The sequence below is a fragment of the Micropterus dolomieu genome, linkage group LG03, assembly GCF_021292245.1.
Source record: "Micropterus dolomieu isolate WLL.071019.BEF.003 ecotype Adirondacks linkage group LG03, ASM2129224v1, whole genome shotgun sequence".
NCBI classification, from domain to species: domain Eukaryota; kingdom Metazoa; phylum Chordata; class Actinopteri; order Centrarchiformes; family Centrarchidae; genus Micropterus; species Micropterus dolomieu.
In genome coordinates, this window is record NC_060152.1 from 14211176 (window position 1) to 14231199 (window position 20024).

At 43.1% G+C, this 20024-nt stretch overlaps 2 protein-coding genes across 2 annotated transcripts; both read right to left on the minus strand.

Moving 5' to 3' along the window:
• Nucleotides 1–5039: 5039 nt before the first annotated feature.
• Nucleotides 5040–10468, minus strand: LOC123969006 (zinc finger E-box-binding homeobox 1). The gene is made up of 3 exons (XM_046046085.1): nt 10383–10468; nt 6850–9363; nt 5040–6177 (listed from the first exon to the last, which is right to left on the minus strand). The coding sequence occupies exons 2-3, from the start codon at nt 9337–9339 to the stop codon at nt 5821–5823; spliced, it is 2847 nt and encodes a 948-aa protein (XP_045902041.1). The 5' UTR covers nt 9340–9363; nt 10383–10468; the 3' UTR covers nt 5040–5820.
• Nucleotides 10469–10692: 224 nt separating this feature from the next.
• Nucleotides 10693–19223, minus strand: ntd5 (ntl-dependent gene 5). The gene is made up of 8 exons (XM_046045470.1): nt 19098–19223; nt 17707–17841; nt 17124–17315; nt 13218–13341; nt 12678–12754; nt 11900–12082; nt 11417–11614; nt 10693–11297 (listed from the first exon to the last, which is right to left on the minus strand). Exons 1-8 carry the CDS (start codon nt 19162–19164, stop codon nt 11215–11217), a joined length of 1059 nt encoding a protein of 352 aa, XP_045901426.1. The 5' UTR covers nt 19165–19223; the 3' UTR covers nt 10693–11214.
• Between the last annotated feature and the right edge of the window lie 801 nt (nt 19224–20024).

The window sequence follows — 20024 nt, forward strand, 5'->3', positions numbered from 1 at the left end:
CACACACACACACACACATATAGATAACACAACCGTGATGCGACTGAGCCACTAAAACAACAGAGACTAAGTGACCCCCCCCCCCCCCCCCCCCCCCCCCCCCCCCCCCCGCAGACTGATTTATTGAGGAGCAGATTCAAAGACAATAACCACTTTTGTGTTTCTCTGTCTTTGACAAAAGTAGACTTACTGATGACATCAGAGCAGCTCTTTAATGTTAGGAGCTGAACTGTCACATATAATGTGATGGATAGAAAACTGATGGCAGGATAAAGAGACGGTTTATTACAAGGCTGCGATAAAAGCCCAGGAGTGTTTTGGACTCACATCAAATCATGTACTGCAGCAGGACTGCAGGCTCATATGCTCCTGTCAAGATACCTTTGGGTCACCCTCTTAAAGTGATTTAGTACTATTTGTGTAAGTATACGCGCGTGCGTGCGTGCGCGCGTGTGTGTGTGACCACAAAGAGTCACAGGTCAGTAAGTCAGTGCCCGTCAGCATATAGTTTACAGTATGTATCAGCACTGGTGACAAGCTAAATCACCAGAGTTTCACCTCACTGTTCAAGCCTCCAAAGCAACTTGCGTGAACATGTAGGACTATGCCTATGCGTACATGCTCTCTACGTGTGCTTGTGCATGTGTGGGCTGCAGAAGGGGAAAAGTGGGGGAAGTGAGGTTGTCGCCGGAGCACCTGTTCTGTCGATTTGACAGACAGGCCGGTGTGTGCTGGTTCAGCAGGTCATAGAGCGGGGGAGACAGAGAGGGGAGGTAGAGAGGGTGAGGGTGAGGAAGAGGAGACAGCAAAAGTTGGAGAGGCTGGCACAACACGAGGGGTGGGGGTGGGGGGGTCTTTACGACAAGGACAGGAAGAGAGCTGGAGCTGATAGGGAAACAGAGTAAAAAAAGAGGTTGCTGCCATTTTATCTGATGTGGAAAGAAAGATCCTGACGTCGAGGTCCACTCATCACAGAACAACGAGCAGAGATGGCACCGCATTGGCCAATTACGGTTGCCATGGAACAAAATGGAGCAACTAATGGAACACAAAATGAATGGGAACCTTAATTTAATACATGGTTATAGACGGGTGTCTCTTTCAGCTGGCATTTGCACAGTACATGTGCTTTTTTATCATTATAAAATCTCACCTTTGTCAGCTTTTCCACGTGCCCTGTAAATGCATTTCACACACACACACACACACACACAATAATATACGTATATAAACACAGACTCCACTGACAGCATGGCACATTATTGAGGGAAAGGTGATGTAATTGCTTTTTCCTCTGGTTCCCCTCCCTAGTTACACATCTCCTCCACAGGCTGGACTCCCTCTCTGATTAACACCTGTTACCCTCCTTCTTCCTCTCCCTCACAAGGTCCACACACACACACAGACTCCATAGTGTTAATTCTGCACTGTGTCTGGTGAGCAAGGAGGCTTGCACACTGTTAACCTTTCCCTTGTGAAATATCATATTTCTCTGTGTAATTTTGGACTCACATGCAATGCACAGACTAAGAAGCATGATATAGCTTGGAATAACAGTACACTAGTATTCATGTGCGATTTCATACTTATGTCAAAACGCCTCCTTCGCTTGTGATACTGCAGAGTTTGAATGCAGATCTAGCTCTCCCTAGGCTCACTGTCTTCTGCCTCTCACCCTGGTATAAGAATCCCTCCACCATTTGAGAGAGCTGAGAGACAGCATAGTGAATGAGCCAGTACAGGCAGCACATCATAAGTGTATGTGTGCCCTCACATGGCTGAACTGTGCAATGACAGCCATGCACGTTGGACCCAAACAAAAATCCATCCATGGTTAGTTTAGCTTTCCATCATTTTGGCTTTCAATTGCAATAATGGGACATCTGTGATGCAACACAGTGGATACAGAACAAACATATCAAAGCGCCGAACGTATCAAAGAGAATAAAAAGCTGAAACATACCAGTCTAACACACTTCATTACATCTGCTGCCTCTCCCAGGTCGTTCATCACTGGATCTATTCTCGTCCCTCTCTCCACTCCTCCTCTACCTTTATCACTTCAATCACTTGGCCATGTGCCTTGTGCCACTCAGAAGCCCTGCTGCCCGTTCCACTTCACGCAGCACACACACAGGCACACACACACACACACAGACATATTTCAAACCCACATACAGATTTCTATCCTCACTCTGTCCGTCATCCACCTGCCTGTCAGTCACTGTACTTTGAAGCTCTGTACAATCTGGATAGCTACCAACACTGTGCACACACACACACAAACACACACACACACACACAAACTTTCTTTACTGTACACACACATCTCCAGCTGGACTGCTGATCTCACACACTCAGCCGCTTGAATATTCATCATCATCATGCACTGAGGACCTTGTAGGCTCAGCGATGCAACAGCCCAGTGGTGTCAATTAGGGGACCAGAGTCTGTTTTGTGTCAATTTATTCTTTTTTTTACTGACAGAACAGCATTGATTTAATGGCTGAACCCTCAGTGACCTTAACAATATGTAGCACTTTAATGAGCGTCTACAGCAAGAAGGTTGGGAGAGGTTGTTAAATAGGTTCCCATCTTTTGTGGTATAGAGGAGGGGAACTGCCTTAGGGTACACTGCCTCACAATGAGTGTAATGGGTGAGCAACATAAATTAAATATTGTACTGCCGTATATGTAATTTTGATGAAATCAACATACAGTATATAGTGATACAGTCATTTATTGACAAAATAACCAGACCGGGCACTGCGATGGACTGGCGACCTGTACCCCGCCTTTCACCCAATGTAAGCTGGGACTGGCTCCAGCCCCCCGCAACCCTATATGCAGGATAAGTGGTTGACGATGGATGGATAACCAGATGGGAATGTGTGTTTTTGGCACCCTCTGGAGTTTGTCTGTTCATCTGTGAAAAGTCTGTTTAATTTAAAGTTCATCATGTAGACAGTTAAAGTGCTTATGTGGTCCTTTCAATATCTCATTTATGTCTGTAGACCACAAACATTTCGTTGAAATATGTTTTATAAAACTATGAATTACTAATATTGTCAGTAATTCACAGGCAAACATGGACTTTGAATGAAAAATGTACAACAAGGAGGTGGGATAAAATGGCTTTACATGTAAATAGACTGTTATGTAGCTTTATTTCTTACATTTTTCTGCTGGATCTGTTTGTATAAATAGTGAAACAATGTTTTTTTCTATAATAATATTTTTACGTGATTATCAAAAAAAGGTTTCTGCATTTTGTGTTGATGCCATTTTTCTTGTATTTTTGGTTCCTGGCAGATTTATACTTTTGACAATATACAACTGAAAAAATGATCAGTGAGCCTCACAGCTGAGTTTGTGCTGAAAAAAAAACATGAATGTGGTGTAGTTACAGTTTGAAAGGAGCTAAACAAAGACAAAAATTAATAGACAGTGAACCTATTAAATAGGTCTTTTATCACAGTGATTCATAATATTTTTTTCTCATACAGGAAAGCCAGTGACAATATTATGACAATATATGAAGGCTGTTTTTTTTTTTAACATTAAATGGAATGGGTATAATATAGATTCATATAAATAAATTACCTTTAAAACATTGAACTAAATATTGCAAGTGCTCCCTTTTTTTGAATGTTAATTAGGTTGACATATTTTCCAGGGTATCTAAAAATATTACTCACAAATCCATATGTACATTTGTTGCTGTAATCTTTCCTCTTGTTCATACTGGGCCTGAAGAGATCCCTTCTCAACATGTCTCCGGTGGAAGAGATGGGAGATGAAAAACTTTATGTGTAAAAACAACTTATGATATGAGGCTTCAACTGTCTGACTTCCCAATCAAGTACAAATTTTTCGAAAGTAAAGTTTTTTTTAATACAAAATTCCCGTTTTGCTTTTACAGACAGCATTTCTTGTTGAATTGTGGAGGAAGGGTTGTAAAGATTCATACAAGCTTCGGAGGAAGTTTCAAATGCATCTTTGCACTGGACAGTGATTGTGGATTTTGTCAACCATCTCATTAAATGAAATCACATTAGGGAAGAAATCCTGTGACAGCCAGTATGGACTAGAGGAACAACGGACAATAACTTGAAATATATATATGGGCATGTGAGTATTGTTGTAAGAGAGACTTGAACAAATGTAAACCGATCCATTAAATCTGTGACAGTCAAAACGTTTATTGTATTCAACTGTGTTATTTATAATTTGTCCACCGTCGTCTTTTTTGTAACTAACTAGACTCCCTCTATGAGTTGTAAGTTATATATTCAGTTAAAGGTAAAATAGTGAAAGTAAAATATGCATTATAATATGCAACATCTGCCTTTACAGTTTTACCACAGCAAATACTCCACTATCTCCAGCACACCGTCTCTCAGCAGCACACTCTCCTTTCTCAGAGAGACTGCTTGTTTAACTTTTGCTCCTCACACGCACAGCACCTCTCTCCTTCCACTGACCCTCTATAAAACTGAGTTTGCCCAACTAAAATACAATGGAGCTTAGGGCTGACCTTTCAGCATACCAAAGCGTCTCTATTCACACAATGGTCAGCAGAGAAATAAGGAATGGGCCAGCCATCAGGACCCAGCCATTTCAGCGATACAGTATTTAATAAGTTGTCTTGAGCTTAGGTCTGTTAGGCTCCATGGCTTAAATGGAGCAGAAAATTGAGTGAGTGCAAAAAACAGAGGACTGTCTTACAAACTCAATTACTCCCTGGAGGCAGTCCAGCGGATATATATCAAGTATCTTTTCTCTCTTTTTTTCCTTCACAAAAATCCATGTGAAGTCTGGCCTCATCTTTGGTGATTAATGTAGAAATGAGAATCAACTCTTGAGGATCATCTTAAATTACAGAAGAGATAAGGACCCTGGCGCTCATTGAGGAGAGTTATACGTGATTCAAAACTTTTTATGAAAAGCTTCATTAAATGTATTTTAATTCTTTCAACATCTACATGGAAAAGACACCAAAGTGGAAGACAACTGAAAAAGATGCAACAAAGATCCCGTTACAGTTGACAGAATTTAATTCAAATAAGTTAACATAATTTACATTAAAACAAAGATATCATAATATAGTGTTAAGTGTTAGAGTAACTCAAAACATTTGGTCAAAGTATCACATGATATGAATTAATTACATGAAATCAAAAGCTGCAACACAAGAAAAAGTAAGTATGTTCCTTCACAATGTAAAAAAAGTGAATATTTAGTTAAATACAAACAAGTGCAAATAACTCACAGTGTCTCTGACAGTAAGAAAGATAATTACATCTTTCAGATAAGATAGTGCAGAAGTGGAGCTTTTACAAATAGTACTCTTTATATATACAACTACAGCACAGATTTAATTAGAGTAAATAAGTTGTCCTTCTTGTTCTTTCTTTTCTGAGCACTTGAGGGTGTTTATCATGTGTAGCATGGGAACCTCGTATTAGCAGTCTGATTCATATTTTGAACTCACATAAAAGCCATGACTCCAAGCATGAGCTTTCCCTTTCATATAAGCAATACCATTCATAAAAATGTTTCTCATACAGGAAAGACAATATCAAAATCATTTATGACTTTGAAGGCTGTATTGTTGGAACATTAAATGGAATGGGAATAATATATATTCATATAAATAAATTACCTTTAAAACATTTAAATAAATATTGCAAGTGCTCCCTTTTTTGAATGTTAATTAATGAGGAAAGTTTAGTGTCTTAACCAGAGTTACATATAATTACGCTGTCAATCTCCTTCCTCCTTTCCCCTTCAATTTGGAGACTGTGAGCAGACAACTCTTTAAGTTTCCACCTCAGACTCTGAGTTATCCAAATTAGACACAGTGGAGCTGTACCATTCAGCACTCTCTTCTTCCTCCTGCACTCCGGATCCGCCACCGTCGCCCTCGTCTCCTCGGCCGCCTCGTCTTCTCTCGTTCAGCATTTCCATGGCTACTTGGTGGTAAGGGTGTTTGCGTTTGGTGTGTCGGCGTAGCGTGTTGCGCTCTGCAAAGCGCGTGTGGCAAAGTTGGCACTGGTAGGGTTTCTCTCCAGTGTGGACCCTTTGGTGGCGCTGGAGCTCACCGGCCTCCCTGAAGCGTTTGGCGCAGATGGGGCACACAAAGTTCCTCTGGCCTGTGTGGATGTGCTTGTGTCTCTGTTAAGGGGGGTAGTAAATATTTTATCAAGAATGAAAGTGAATATATCACTCAACACTTTTAATAATGCAGCTATAATGAATATGTTTATATTAACAATGGATCACATGACTACTTGTATGCACCCGACTTACGCAGTACACCACAACTCTGCGGAGCTTAGTGCCATCCTTTAGCTATGTTGTGATTTACCAGCAACTTTAGTGTTTTGATTCACTCTTACTGCTCTGATGTTTTCAGCTAAAAAGCTCCAAAAGCCCCACTGTACACTACCTGCCCAGCACCTAACGGCAGACAGACACACTTAGCTACTAGGTGGTCAACATGGTGGAGCACTCAGCAACTAAAGAGCCAGAAATTTCCTTCAGGAGTTGGTGAAAGCTAAAGCCAGAGCTAAAAAGGAGAGCAAATATTGAACCTATTCATCAGGTGGCCATAAACACCACTCAAATAAATGCTAATGTTGGATGTCTAATTAAGCAACTGTTTGCTAACATTTCAACTTAAAAGGAGATAAATTTATGTGTGTTCACAGCTTGTTTCCACTGCAAGGGAAGGCCAGAAAATCAATTATGGTAGGTGTAACAGTCACTGCACTAATAATCTGTTCAAGTGACATGTTTTTACTTATATTGCTGATGAAATGATAGTTAGAATTAGTTTGCACTGACCTGCAGATGGCTGGAGCGTTTGAAGGCTTTGCCACACTGCTGGCAGACGTGAGGCTTCTTCTGCGAGTGAGTGATGGCGTGGCGCTCAAGGTCAGAGAGATAAAAGAAGACCCGCGGACACAGCTGGCAGTAGAGCACCCTGCGAGGGCCCAAGTTGTTGGGTGAGCCCGCTGGTGAGAGGGGATCCAGCGGGTCGAGGGGCTCGAGTTTACCAGAGGAGAGAATGGGTCCAATGGGAGGGGAGGGAGGAGCAGTAGCGTTGGAGAAGTAAAGATGGTCATCCAGAGGTAAATGTTGCGAGTGCAGGTCAGACGGGTCAAATCTTGACTCTGAAGCTGGTGATTGTACCTCTGAGCTGGCCTGACCTAGGGGGTCGTGGGTCAAACTAGCAGACTGTGGGTGAGGAGAGGATGCTGTGAAAGCTGATGGCTTGTTGTTTTCATTTGAGACCTGTTCAGCAGATATGGCTTCACTTCCGGGGTTTGAATCGGAGGAGCTGATTAGAGAGTGAGGGGGGGGGGTCGCGCTGCGGTGTTCGTTTTGAAGTGCAGGAGAGGATGAACGGACAATAAGAGAGCTGAGAACTGAGCCAGAGTTTACATTATTCACTCCTGACAGGATGACAGGTGGGTTATTGGGACTCAGTCTGATGACGGGGTGAGACAACGTGGGCAGAGGTGATCCCAGTGTGCTGACCTGACCAGAGGACAGAGGGAGGGAAAGCGGGGCCGAGGCTGCTGTGATCTGGGACAACTGACCAGTCGAGGGGTCGAGGACAGCGATAGGAGTGGAGGTAGAGGCTGAGTCACCAGAGGAAGAGGGTACAGATGACAGGAGAAGAAACATGGGGGCAGAAGCACCAGGTGAGGTCTGAGTAACTGACAGGGGAAGTGTGAGACCCAACGGACCTGAGGAGAGCTGAGGAGAGGAAGAGGAGGATGACAGGAGGAGAATAGGAGCGTTAGTAGAAGGGTTTGTGAGGATCTGAATCGGCTGGGTGGGGACTGATATCCCAGAGGAAGCAGACAGAACAGAATTAGCCTCCTGAACAGATTTAACCATTGGCTCTGCAGCCTTAGAGGGGTCTGAGTTTGCAATCAAACTTGTGAAGACTTCTGGAGTCTTTGTCTGATCGACATCGAATGACAGAGAATCAGTAGCAGGGGCTGGTGAGGGGTCAAGATGATCCGAAGGTGCATTTAGTGCATTATCTAAACTTTGGCTGCAGCTAGGGTCTGCTAATGTGGCCAACTGTAGTGACTCCGTTCCTTCTCCCTTTGCTGAATTAGTCTGATCTGACTGGGGATCCTCAGATGTGGATGCATCGACTTGCGGCACTTTGAGTCCGTCTGGACTGAGTGTATACGGGATTCCCTGGTCGTCTATGAGAAGAAGGTGTTCGGTGTCACAGTCTATCGAGGAGAGAGAGGTAAAGACAGAGGTAGAAAAGAAAGAGGGAGACAGGAGAGAGTCTTCAAACGTATCTATGCCGTCCCTACGCAGCACAGAGCCCTCTTCTACACCGTCATCATCCTCTTCCACTATGTCTCGGTCTCCTTCTCCCTCATATTCATCTACCTCCATAATCAGCGAGCTCTCACAGCCAGAATCATCCAGGAAGCGTCCACACCTCCTCTCTCGACTCTCTCTCTTCTTAGGCAAACTCAGATCCAGTGGTTGTGTCTGTTCCTCCATCCTAGCTTCATCAAACATTTTACAAGACTTCAAGTCCATTTCTTGCAAGATTATAGGAATATTTTCCTCAATATCTCTCTCTGTAGTTTCCTCTTTAATTCTTTGCTGGCTCAGTATTTGTACTGTATTAGTGCTAAAGATGAAAGGAGTTTCGAAACCATCTTTGTGCATGACTTTAGTACCCAAAACATCTCTCTCTTTGCACACGTCTTCCCCCCTATCTGCCTCTGTCTTAGGGAATGATTCTGGTTTGGCTTCCCTAGTCTTTTCACAAGTAGCTTCCTTATTATCTTTTCCATTCTTAACAGTAGATTTTTGGATTTTACTTATGTTTTTTTCTAGGACCACTGCTCCAGCTGAGACCGAAACAGATCTTCTTAAATGTGAGCGCGCAAAGTCTTTGGTCAGGCTGATGGCAGAGTTTGTGATTGGCCTCTTGCACCGCGGGGGAACAACAATTTTGAGTCTGATTGGTCGGCTACGCAAGACGGGCACTCCAGCCTTTACTGTAATTGGCTGTCTGAACCCACCAATCTTGCTTGTTTCCTGAGAGGCTGGCTTAGAAGTCCCGCCCACCTCTGGCTTTTTCCCATTGATTGATACAGCATCTGGCCTGATGGTCACTGCTGCTTTGACTGGGCATGGCTGGAGGTTACCTGGTACAGTACTGGGGGAGTTTTTTTCCTTTGGGTCCAAAAAAACCTCTGTCACTGGCCCTGATCCCTCTGCACACTGGCTGCCATTTTGGACATCCAGGCTGCCACTGGTCAGGACTGAAGCCAACTGAGAATCCATTTTGTGGCATACCCATTTATATTTCTATAAAATAGGAATAAGATAATAAATTACAATCTGAGAGTAGCAACATTAACACTAAAACACAATTCACGGCAGTAATGGAAGGGAATTGAAGAAATATCCTGGGATTGTTAGAAAAACACAATGTCTCAATTGTGATCATTGGGGTCAAGTTTAGTGCAAAAGCCAATAATGACAGATTTTGTTATCTTACTAACAGCCTGTAGGTTGAAGCAGACTGTGCCCCTAACCCACGCCTACCCCCCTCGTCAGTCCGACATGATGATCGACTCATTTGACCCCCCCTCCTCCTCAACACCAGACCGTCCTGTTAATTTTGTTGGTTACCTTGCATGATTCTAAATTCTAGCTCAGCGAATTTCGTACTGAGGGGTCGGCCGGAGTCGCCGATCATTCAGGGAAACGCACTGGAGTACAGAAGGGTCCGAATGATGTGAGCGAAATAACATTTCCTCTATCACAGCTTACTTCTATCATCCCACATGCAGCACACATGATAACACGATTCATTTCAAATTCGCTGTACAGCTACATTCACATTCCGTTTGGTTTAGCAAATACGAGCCTGTTCTTTAAAAAAAAAAAAAAAAGTCTGGGGATAAACCGAGGAGCAGTGTCCGTGGAGGACGCCATTACGCACAGTCCTAGGTCCGAAATGGCAATATTATTCTGGTGCGTGTGCGCTTTGACAGCTCTCGGACCTGGGACAACGCCATCACTAACGCGTCGGTCAGAGTAGAGAATCGTGCATATTTACAGACAGTCGCGGTGTGGAGCGGATCCTTCCCTTTGCACCGGAGCTTCCTCGGACCTACAGCCAGCCATTTTAGAGCCGAGGGTCCGAGACACAGAGAGCGCAACCCGGCAGCTTTAGGAAAAACTTTCCCGGCGCGCTGTCATTTCCTTCAGCCCTGCTGTCAGAGCCGGCGTAGGACGCGCCGGACATCCTTTCGATACATTTAAAACTGTATTTTAAACTATACTCCACCCATACACTCGCTGCATAGGGACTGGCTTACCCGTGCTGTGGATATTTCCGGAGGACCAAATATGACTGTGCAGTGTAAAGGGTGATGCTGCGAATGCCGAGGGAGGGAGGGGTCAAGGGGAGTTGCTATGGTGTCGCAGCCTACCGGGTCCGACCAGCAGCCATATTCAGCCTATGAGTACGGTTGAACCTGCAGCCTGCAAAGAAAGGTTCTCTGTGAGAGTTAGAGACGGGGAGGCAAAGCAAGAGAGATATAGGCCTACTATAAAGAGGATGGAGAAAAATGGAAACTCACTCCGTGGGACTTTGTGTGTCATAAGGAGGAAGATAGAGAGCAAAACCACTTTTGATATTACTTTATTTTAAAATCATTACCACTTACAAGTCTCAAGACTTGATGCGTCGCTCTCAACAGAGGGAAGAAAGATCACACAGTGAGATATCACAGAGTCAAGTCATTATGAGTTAGGCTACGTCTTCACAGGCATAACTGATACAGCATGTATTAATGCATTTTATACATCATCACTAAGGCCTATGGATTGCATCTCTGCATTGGCTCGAGCTGGAGGAGTAATAATTGAGGGATTTGCAGATAATTATTAAGCCTGCAATTTGATAGTATGCAGGAGAGAGTGACAAAGACTGTGAGCACTGTTGTTCAAACCCACAATACAACAAGCACAGGATAGACAGCTTGGCCTGCTGATCTATGAGAGCTGGGAAAAATATTTCAGTGTCTAACGCACCATAATCATAGCATAGACAGTTGAAGCAAAGGTGGTTGGAGGTGGGTGATGGGTGTTCATATTGTGACAAGGTGTCAAGAGTGTTGGCGCGGTCGAGGTCAGACGCGCAGGTCATCATTCCACATCACCAGGCTCACATGCTTCAATCTCTGAGACCAGCCGGTGAGGGAAGAGTTTATACTGCAACCATGTGGGCTCTGAAAAACAAAGATAGGGTGCATGAATATTGCAAAAGTCTTTAAAATGGGAATCAAACACCTATGCTGCAACATATGCAGATAATAAAACACGGCCTGTGTGGGTGGTCAAGGTTTACCAAGGTAGCAAGCTGGTGGCTGCAGCTTTCCATCAAAGCAGGTCTGGGTCACAGTGAAGCTGCACTGCTTGCGAGGATGTTTGCAGAAGAACATTACATTTTCCCCGTGAGGAACCAAGGCATCTGTAACGTCAAACGGCCAGCGTTTCTCTCCACCAATCACCACACGGCTTCGCTCAGCAGGGATGAGACAGCGAGCTGTGAAAATGATCAACAAGGTATGAAAGTATAATATAAGCATCACATACAAAATGCCGTGCTGATTCTTGTATGCATGTGCACGCTTGTAAGCATCTAGGGGTATGAATTGTGTATGTTAATGCAAACTAGCATCTTTGCATTTTGCATACATTGAATGTGCCATGCCATACAAATTTGAATGCCATGTTTTTATGGGCTTTAATTCATCCTCTTTCAAACTGTTTTAAACTCATCAAATGCATACATTTTGCTTCTGGTGGGGCCTTTTAAAACATCTCTCACCTCTGCAGTATGGGGGCGATTCACTCCAGCTGCCATTTGACAAGCAGGTGACCTTCTGGGGTCCGTCCAGCAGGAAGTTCTTTTTGCAGAGGTAGTGGATGTCAAAGCCAACTTCATATTCAGTCTTCTGGACAGCCACCACATAGCCCTGCTCCACCTCTGGAGGAGGCTGGCAGTACACTTCTAAAAGAGTGAGATAATCAGATTATTGTGCTCGTGCCCATTCAGGAGATACACTCATCTTTAAAACATTGGAGTTACAACAAAAACAGACAGATATTGTTGCTCAGTTGTTAGCTGTTGAAATTTTAAAGCTGCAACAATGCCTCTGTCTTTTGTTTCTTATCTTATCTTTACTTTGTTTTAACAAAAGCCAGAGTCAGTCATAGTCCTCTTAGCTATTGCAAACATCCTGTATGTTCCTCACTTTGGAACAAGCCATGCAATGCCAGTGTTGTCCACAAGAGTGCAGAAAAGCACTGTGATACAGAGCAGTGGCTCTTGAAATGTGGACTTCAAGGGTTTGTGTGTTTCTGTCTGTCTCCTTCTTTGATTCACTCCTTTCTTTTACATATCTGCACACACACATGAACACATGCACACAACAAATAAATGTACCTCCCTACAAAATAAACATGCAGTCTCTCGGTCCATTCGCTCATACACATCGTCTCCTGCTAACCTTGAAAGATGCATGAGGGCGTACTGACTGTAAAGACGAAGCAAACGCTCACACACACACTCCAGTGTAAGATACAGTTTACTTCTGCACACTTACTTTTACAGATGGGGTGAGGGTACTGCCAAGTCTGATTGTCCTGGCAGAAATTTTCACTGCTCCCCACTACATCTGACCTGCAGGACAGAAGGGAGAGAGTGATGTGACATGCACAGTATTGACAGCTAAGGAGCTTCATCTAAATAGAAATGATGAAAAAGGTGTCAATGATTCCTTTTTCCACTGTGACTCCCTTTCAGAGTGTCTAAAGTGTGTGTGCACAGCTCTGGCTGACACATCCACTCAGGCTCATCCTATCCTGCAGATGAGTCAGTGTGTAAAGGGGAGTCAATGCAAGATTAGACTGTAATGACCTAGTTAGCTCAATGGAGAGATCGTCAGCTGGGAGATCAAAATGAATTCCCTGCCATTCATCGCTCATCATCCGTCACACCTCTCCAGTAATCAAGCCTTCCCCTCCCGCTTCACACTCCATCCCCATCTTCTCACTTCCTCCATTTCTACCTTTGCATCATTTCAGTTCTCATAGCCTCTGCCTACACATTTACAACCTTAACCCCCCACCCCCACCCCTCTCACCCAGACAGGCAGCTGTAGCGGATGGAAGCTCCTACAGTGGCGTCGCCCTGGATGCTGAAGGTGTTGATGACTTCCTCAGGTAGAGGGCAGGTTTGGTCAGTGGCAGGTTTGGTTGACTGAGCCTCTGAAGGTCCAAGAAGAACAGAAGGTTAAATGCTTTATTGTTAAATTTAAGTAAAAGTTGCCACACCACACGGTAAAAATACTCCACCGCAAGTCCTGCATTGAAGAAAAATATACCCAAGCCAGCAGAACAGTCAGAGCAGCCTTCAGTTATTTTTATGCCATTTCTTCAACAGAAAAGTAGCATCTCCCCATAGCAGTAGTGGAATGTGCCTGAGTGCATTTATTCAAGTGCTGTATGTAAGAAAGATTTTTACTTCAATATTTCCAAATGATGCTTTTTTAAATACTTTTTTAATATACTACATTTTCCTCACTAGTCCTGCGGTCCAGATGTGAGTATTGTTACTCCACATGATTAGTTAAAATGATATATTGTGCATTGTTATAGAATTAATCCCCTAATGGTATGAACCTATTAAAATGAGCTCCTCCACGACCAGCTGCTGCACCAAAATGTCACACACTAATGCGATAAAAATTATTACAATAAGAAAATAATCCCCCATTTAGTATTTATAAGCAATATGCAAACTTTTAATAAAGTGTTTTTAATACATAACACATTAATGTTGTTATAAGCAGATATATGGACATGTTAAATGTTTATAAATGTGTTTGACTATATCATCATTCATTATCTGTTTATATATCAGCCTCCATGCATCGGTGCCCACAGGAGGAGTTATAATTGTTGACACTCGGATCTGCTTACAACTATATTATAGTGTTATAAACAATTTATTAAATGGTAATATACTGCTCGTAAATGCTCAATATGGGGACTTAAAGGTAAGTGTTGGCATTTTTTCTGCGGAAGGAATATGGTTCCTTAAGTACATTTTGTGGTTAATAATTCTGTAATTTCTACTGTATTCAAGGGAAATTTTGAAAGGTGGATTACTTGTTGTGGGGTGCTCTTAAATTGTAGTATTACTACTTTTACTAAGTAAAGGATCTAAATACTTCTTCCAAGTGACAGTGAAATGAGAGGTGTGTAAAAGCTCCTTAAGAGAGAAATGCAGCAACACTCAGTTTGCATAATATGCATTGTGATTCCAAGAAGTAAACATAGCCCAATGTATGCCGACAATACCCTGCACAAACACAGAAAAAACATTAGAATCAATGTGTAACTGATGGATGTGGATATGATTTTATAGGTAACAGCCATTAGATAATAAAGACGAAAGGAAGAATGAAGATAATAGTGAAAGAACATGAAAGACAGGAAGCAGGGAAGAAAACAAAAGGATAGAGTAAGGAAAGGTCCATCCTGCTACCTCATTTGACTTGTATTAACCAAGGTTTCTATTTAGTTTGTGACCCACAGAGGCGTTTTACCCAGTGTCTTGTTCTATTTAAGTTGAAATAACCCATCTTAGGTAATAAATCAAAGTTCGATGAGCAGGTGAAACACCGCCCCGCAGCTCTCCGAGCTCACAGCTATATCTGCGATTGTATAACACCTGGCACTGTTCATTCCTGGAAGTTTGAGTGCCTCACGCTTGTGGAAATATAAATATCAAGAGTGGTGCTTGGAGAGAGGCAGGAGCGACCCCAGCTCCATCAAGCGCGGGGTTTCGGAGCTGAGTGTGGCTTTGAAAGGCAGAGACAGCGCTTGCCTGAGGGCTGTCTTAGGTATCTGAAACCGAGAAACGTTAATATAAGAATGTAAAGGGACCTATGGGAGAGGGAGAGTTACGAGTCTGTTTGGCTGCAGATGAGAGCCCGAAGCTGAGTTCTGTTTTCACATATCGCCCCTTCTTCTGCCTCGTACTGCTGCCACCCACACAGGCTGCAGCACTAAAATGCTATGAAGCAGGTACATCAGATTAATCTTTTAAAAAACAGTGATTTTGAATGAACCACAATGTTAAATACACAGCATTGTGATTGACACCAAATATATAATGGTTGTGTTTTTACTCTTGTTTTTCTTGCACAAACACACACACAGACACATGCACACGCACCTCAAACTAAATAGCCTAGAGCTGCAAGCTTGTCCTTGGCTCCCATTGTAGAGAGAGACCTTATCAGAGGCCTCAGATGGAAGAGGATGAGAGGAGAGAGAGATGAGAGGAAAAGAGGATGAGAGAAGAGAGCAGAGGAGAGGAGAACAGGGAACAGAAAGGCCTGGAGCAGCATGAGCAAGAGAGCTCTCTGACTCTCCTGACTGTGATCTGTCGCCCACACACAGACACACACAAACTCTGTAACACATGTGCAATCCACCCCCCCACACATACACATCTAATGTATACAGAAAAAAATCTACCTCTCTACCTCTGTCCGATGAACACACACACACACGGCTACGCATTCACACTGTATGCAGCTCTGTGCCACTTTGACAGTGATCCGCCCACTGCCTCTCAACAGGCATGAACAAGCTCGACTCACACTCTAACACACATGCAGAGGACACACAATACAAACACTCTCACACGTTCAAAACCCACCTACCTTCTGCCTGTCTCTCAGCAGGAGGATACTCTACAAGGGAGCTGAGAATCATATCCTTATTTCATGTCTTTGAAAAGATAAAAAATCTGGAGGGTGAGACCGGGACCCAGCTGGGTGGAGGATTCCTAAGAAAGCATGTTTACTGTAGCACCAGGTGTGTGATTAATGCAGCAGGACTCAGGCCTTTAAAGATGAAACTGTATTGCTTTTATCAGAGTTGTCAGGTCGACACAGGCAATGAGCAAAAAACACATTTGCTTTTGCAGGTGCTGTATGATGATGAGGTGTGCCGAGGTACTAAGAAGTATTGATAGCTTTTCTTCATGTACTGCTGTGCAGCACAGTGGTAGAAGTAATAAGGCTGTACAGCAGTAGAACAAATTTTGTCATTTGTGAGACACCTATTCAGATTGATCTTTTTTTTTGTTCTATATTTAGACAGACAGAATATAAAAATGTTTAACCACATGATTATCTTGGGGGTACAGTGGTATTTTGGTTGTAAACTAACTTGTAATATTCAGCTACTCTACTATGCATTTGTTTAGATGTGTTTAGAGCTCTGTTCTGGCCCCTGTGGCCCACATAGATGCAAACCTGGTCTGACACATGTCAGGGTGTAATTTCGGTTTTTGTTGTATTGTATTGCTCTATGCAGTATTGTATAGCATATTTAGTGTAGTATAAGTAGTTGTCCCCCCTTGAATAATAACACAGAATAACAAAACAGAAGCACCTTACAGTCTAATGTTGACAACATATTGCAAGTCATTACAGTAACACTACAAACTAGGGCCCAAGTGAACACATATAATTTCCTACACATGTATATAGTAGATGAAAATATAGGTTTCTGTGCTGTGGTGCACATACAAACAACACATACACATCCACATGTGTGTGTTTAGCTGTCCTTTTCTCTAAAATAAAATCTTCAGACAGCCAATATGAACAACTGAAGCTCCGGTTGCTATGGTGATGAGGAGAATAGGTCCCAGTTGTGCAATATATCAGTCAACACTATCACAGAGGGGTTTCATTCCTAAAAATCTCTCTCTGTCTCTCTGTTTGTCTGTCTTGTGTAAACACAAAAATACAATAAAAGCTACGTTTAATCCCTGACCGCATCATTGACCTAAACACATGAACTGTACACATGCAGCGTACAAGCAAGACAATGTTCAATTTGAAAAAAGTAACAAATACCACAGCAGCATTCTTCCAGATGTTCATTTCCTGTGGTTAAAATTCCCTGTTATGAAGGAAGCTGATATGAAGCGAGAAAGAACATTTTTCTGCTCGACTCAAACCCACCTGTGCAGATGGGCTCATCCCCACTCCACTGTCGGTCACCTTGACAACGCCGAATAGTGACATCCAAGCCGCTGGGCAACGTGAATCCCGGCACGCAGCGCACTTCAAGCAGGGCAGAAAAGGAGTGAGTGGGAGAGAGGAGACGAGTCACTGAGTTTTCACTGGAGGGTAGAGGCCAGGGACAAGTTCGACCTGAGGAGAGAAGAGATTATCCAAAGGGAGGAGAGAGATAGGGAACAAAACAATTCTCAGAATGTGCTGGATTTCTCCTTGTATAACATAAATGAAACACTTAGCACAGAACCAAAATGTTACTAATGAGGTTGTATAACTGGATCCATACACAGTACCCTCTTTTACAGTGCACAAGCATAATAAAAAGCTTGTGTTCAACACTGACATATGGCACATTTTGAGCCCAGATTTAGTCCATGACCAAGGCTTTTATTTTATTTTCCATGAAAAACACACACTGATGTATGTTGGCACAGCTGCGTATACACACACACAAACACTTTTAATGAGTGAGCCCACAGTGGTGTTCACGGTGACAACTGAGGGCACATTGCATACAAATAGTTACCTGGAGCCACACAGCTGAGACCACACTGGCCGTCACACAGACACTGGCGCTTGTTGCCACAGTCTCTGTCAGCTTTGCAGGGCCGAGGACATGTCCTTCTCCTTTCCTCTCCCAGAAGTCTCTCCGGACATGACCCTGTTGTGATACCACACACACACTCTCACACCATCACAGTAATTGCCCCTTTGTTTGCTTCTACTCCATGCATGGCCCCTTGTAAAACCCACAAACACTAAGGGCCGTAGTGGAGATTTTGTTTGCCAATTCTGCTTTGTTTTCTGTTTGAAGGAAAGTAAATTCAGTGTGGGTGGCCGGGCAAACATTTGCCACCCAGGTTGCCAGATGAGTAAGTGTTTAAATGACAGGCTTTATTACTCTTTGCCATTCAGCTATCAATCTTGTTTTTTTTATAGAAAAGTGAGAGTGTTTTGTTTTCTGTGAATACTGTTTATTTTCTCTGTGGAGCAACTTTGTCTAAAACGCAATTCATATGTGAATCAGTCTATAAGAGTAATCTTTCTGTAACCCCTCCTCATTTCCCTCACTTCTCCATATGTATCCCATCACACATCATAAAATCAAATCCTCCACTTATTTCACATTGCACAGCAGCATAGACACACCCTGAATGTCCAGTACATTTAAGGGGGGAGTCAGACAGGGTTCCCCATTTTTCATTCCTCAGAACGAAAACATGTGTGCTACTGTATTCACTCTGCCCACAGCGCATGTGAACAGAACACACATGTGCTGCTGCGCTAATGCACACATGATCATCCCAGAACAGCATGGAGACATGGTGTGCAGTACATGCATGTAGCACCTATGGAATATTATAATGGTCATCTAATTAATTACTGCATATCATGAAATACCAGAATTATGGAAGGCCTAGAATCACCTGTGAAGGTGTGTGTGAAAAGTCAAAGATGATCCAACACAGATATGTAATTCATCATTTTACATTGTGGGAAAACGCTGCATCCCATAATTAATGACAAATAAGCAAACAGAAGTAAAAGTTTTTTAGATAACATTGACTTGACTCGTACTGTATGATATTGGCAAACCAGACTTTTTAATTCACCATAAACATTATTAATTCAAGTTATTTAAGTCAGTGCACTGTGAACATCAACCATCCAAATATATTGCATGGTCCCAGCCTTAGTTGGTCCACTGCATTTTCAAGTGTCAATGGTTAACTGATTAATTAAATAGTCGTGAGCCCTGGTTACATCGTCATGTTTATATTAAAATACCATCTACAGAGCAACACAGTATGCAGGGGAACGGCCAGCTGTTCAATAACTGCACTGCCAGAGGACACTCAATAAATGGTTTGGTGATATCTATCAGGTGTGAGTGATGAATGCAGTCAGAGGGCTTACCTGGAGCCTGCAAGGACACCGTTCCAGTCAGAGCCCACAGGGACAGCAGCAGCAGTGCACAGTCCATCCTTGAAGCCAGGCCTCAGACGATATGAGGGAGGGAGGCACAGACACAGCACTTTTAAGGAAGGGGGGGGGCAAAGGGGAGGGGGGGGGGGGGGGGGGGGGGGGGGGGGTAGAAAGAGAGAGGGAGAGGGCACAGCCCAGGAGCACACATCTGGTTCGCGTTGAGGAGGAAAGATTTGGGGAAAATTCCACTCTGAAGGACCTTTCACCCATTTCTGTTTAGAAGGCAGATTAAGGGGATGCCCTATGCATGGCTGTTGCCACCACACACAATAAACAAACAGGAGTAAACAACCAGGTGCTATCAACAGAGGATATTGATTGTACCTGAGTGCTCCTCCTATACCACCACCCACGCAGCCTTGTGTGATTTATATTTTTCATTCTATTATATATGTACAGGCTGGTACACACACTTATTTTATAATCACACCATACCTCACAACTAAATATTCTCACCCAGACGCATTGGAGAATTAATCCTATTTGTGAGCACATTGTCCCCATACACATTAGAGTGCATTTCATTTAGAAATGAGTGAAAAATATTTTTTTAATGTCCAAGGGAATCAGCTTTTTTTTTGGGAAAGAATGCATGTCTGGCATGCTTTGCCTATTAACGGAATGTACACAATGTGAACAAACAAGGAGGATATCAAAACAAGTAGTCTTGAGACATTTCACTGCATATTATAGTCTGGTTATCAGGCTTAAGTAAATAGAGTAGTAGTCCTCCGGAAATTTGACCTCTGTTGCCCATTCCCCCGGTCAGAAGTGGGCTTTGCATCAAGATGCTAGCACACAAAGCTGAAGAGAAGCATGCAGAACAACTAAAAAGCAATAAACATGTGGAGAAACACC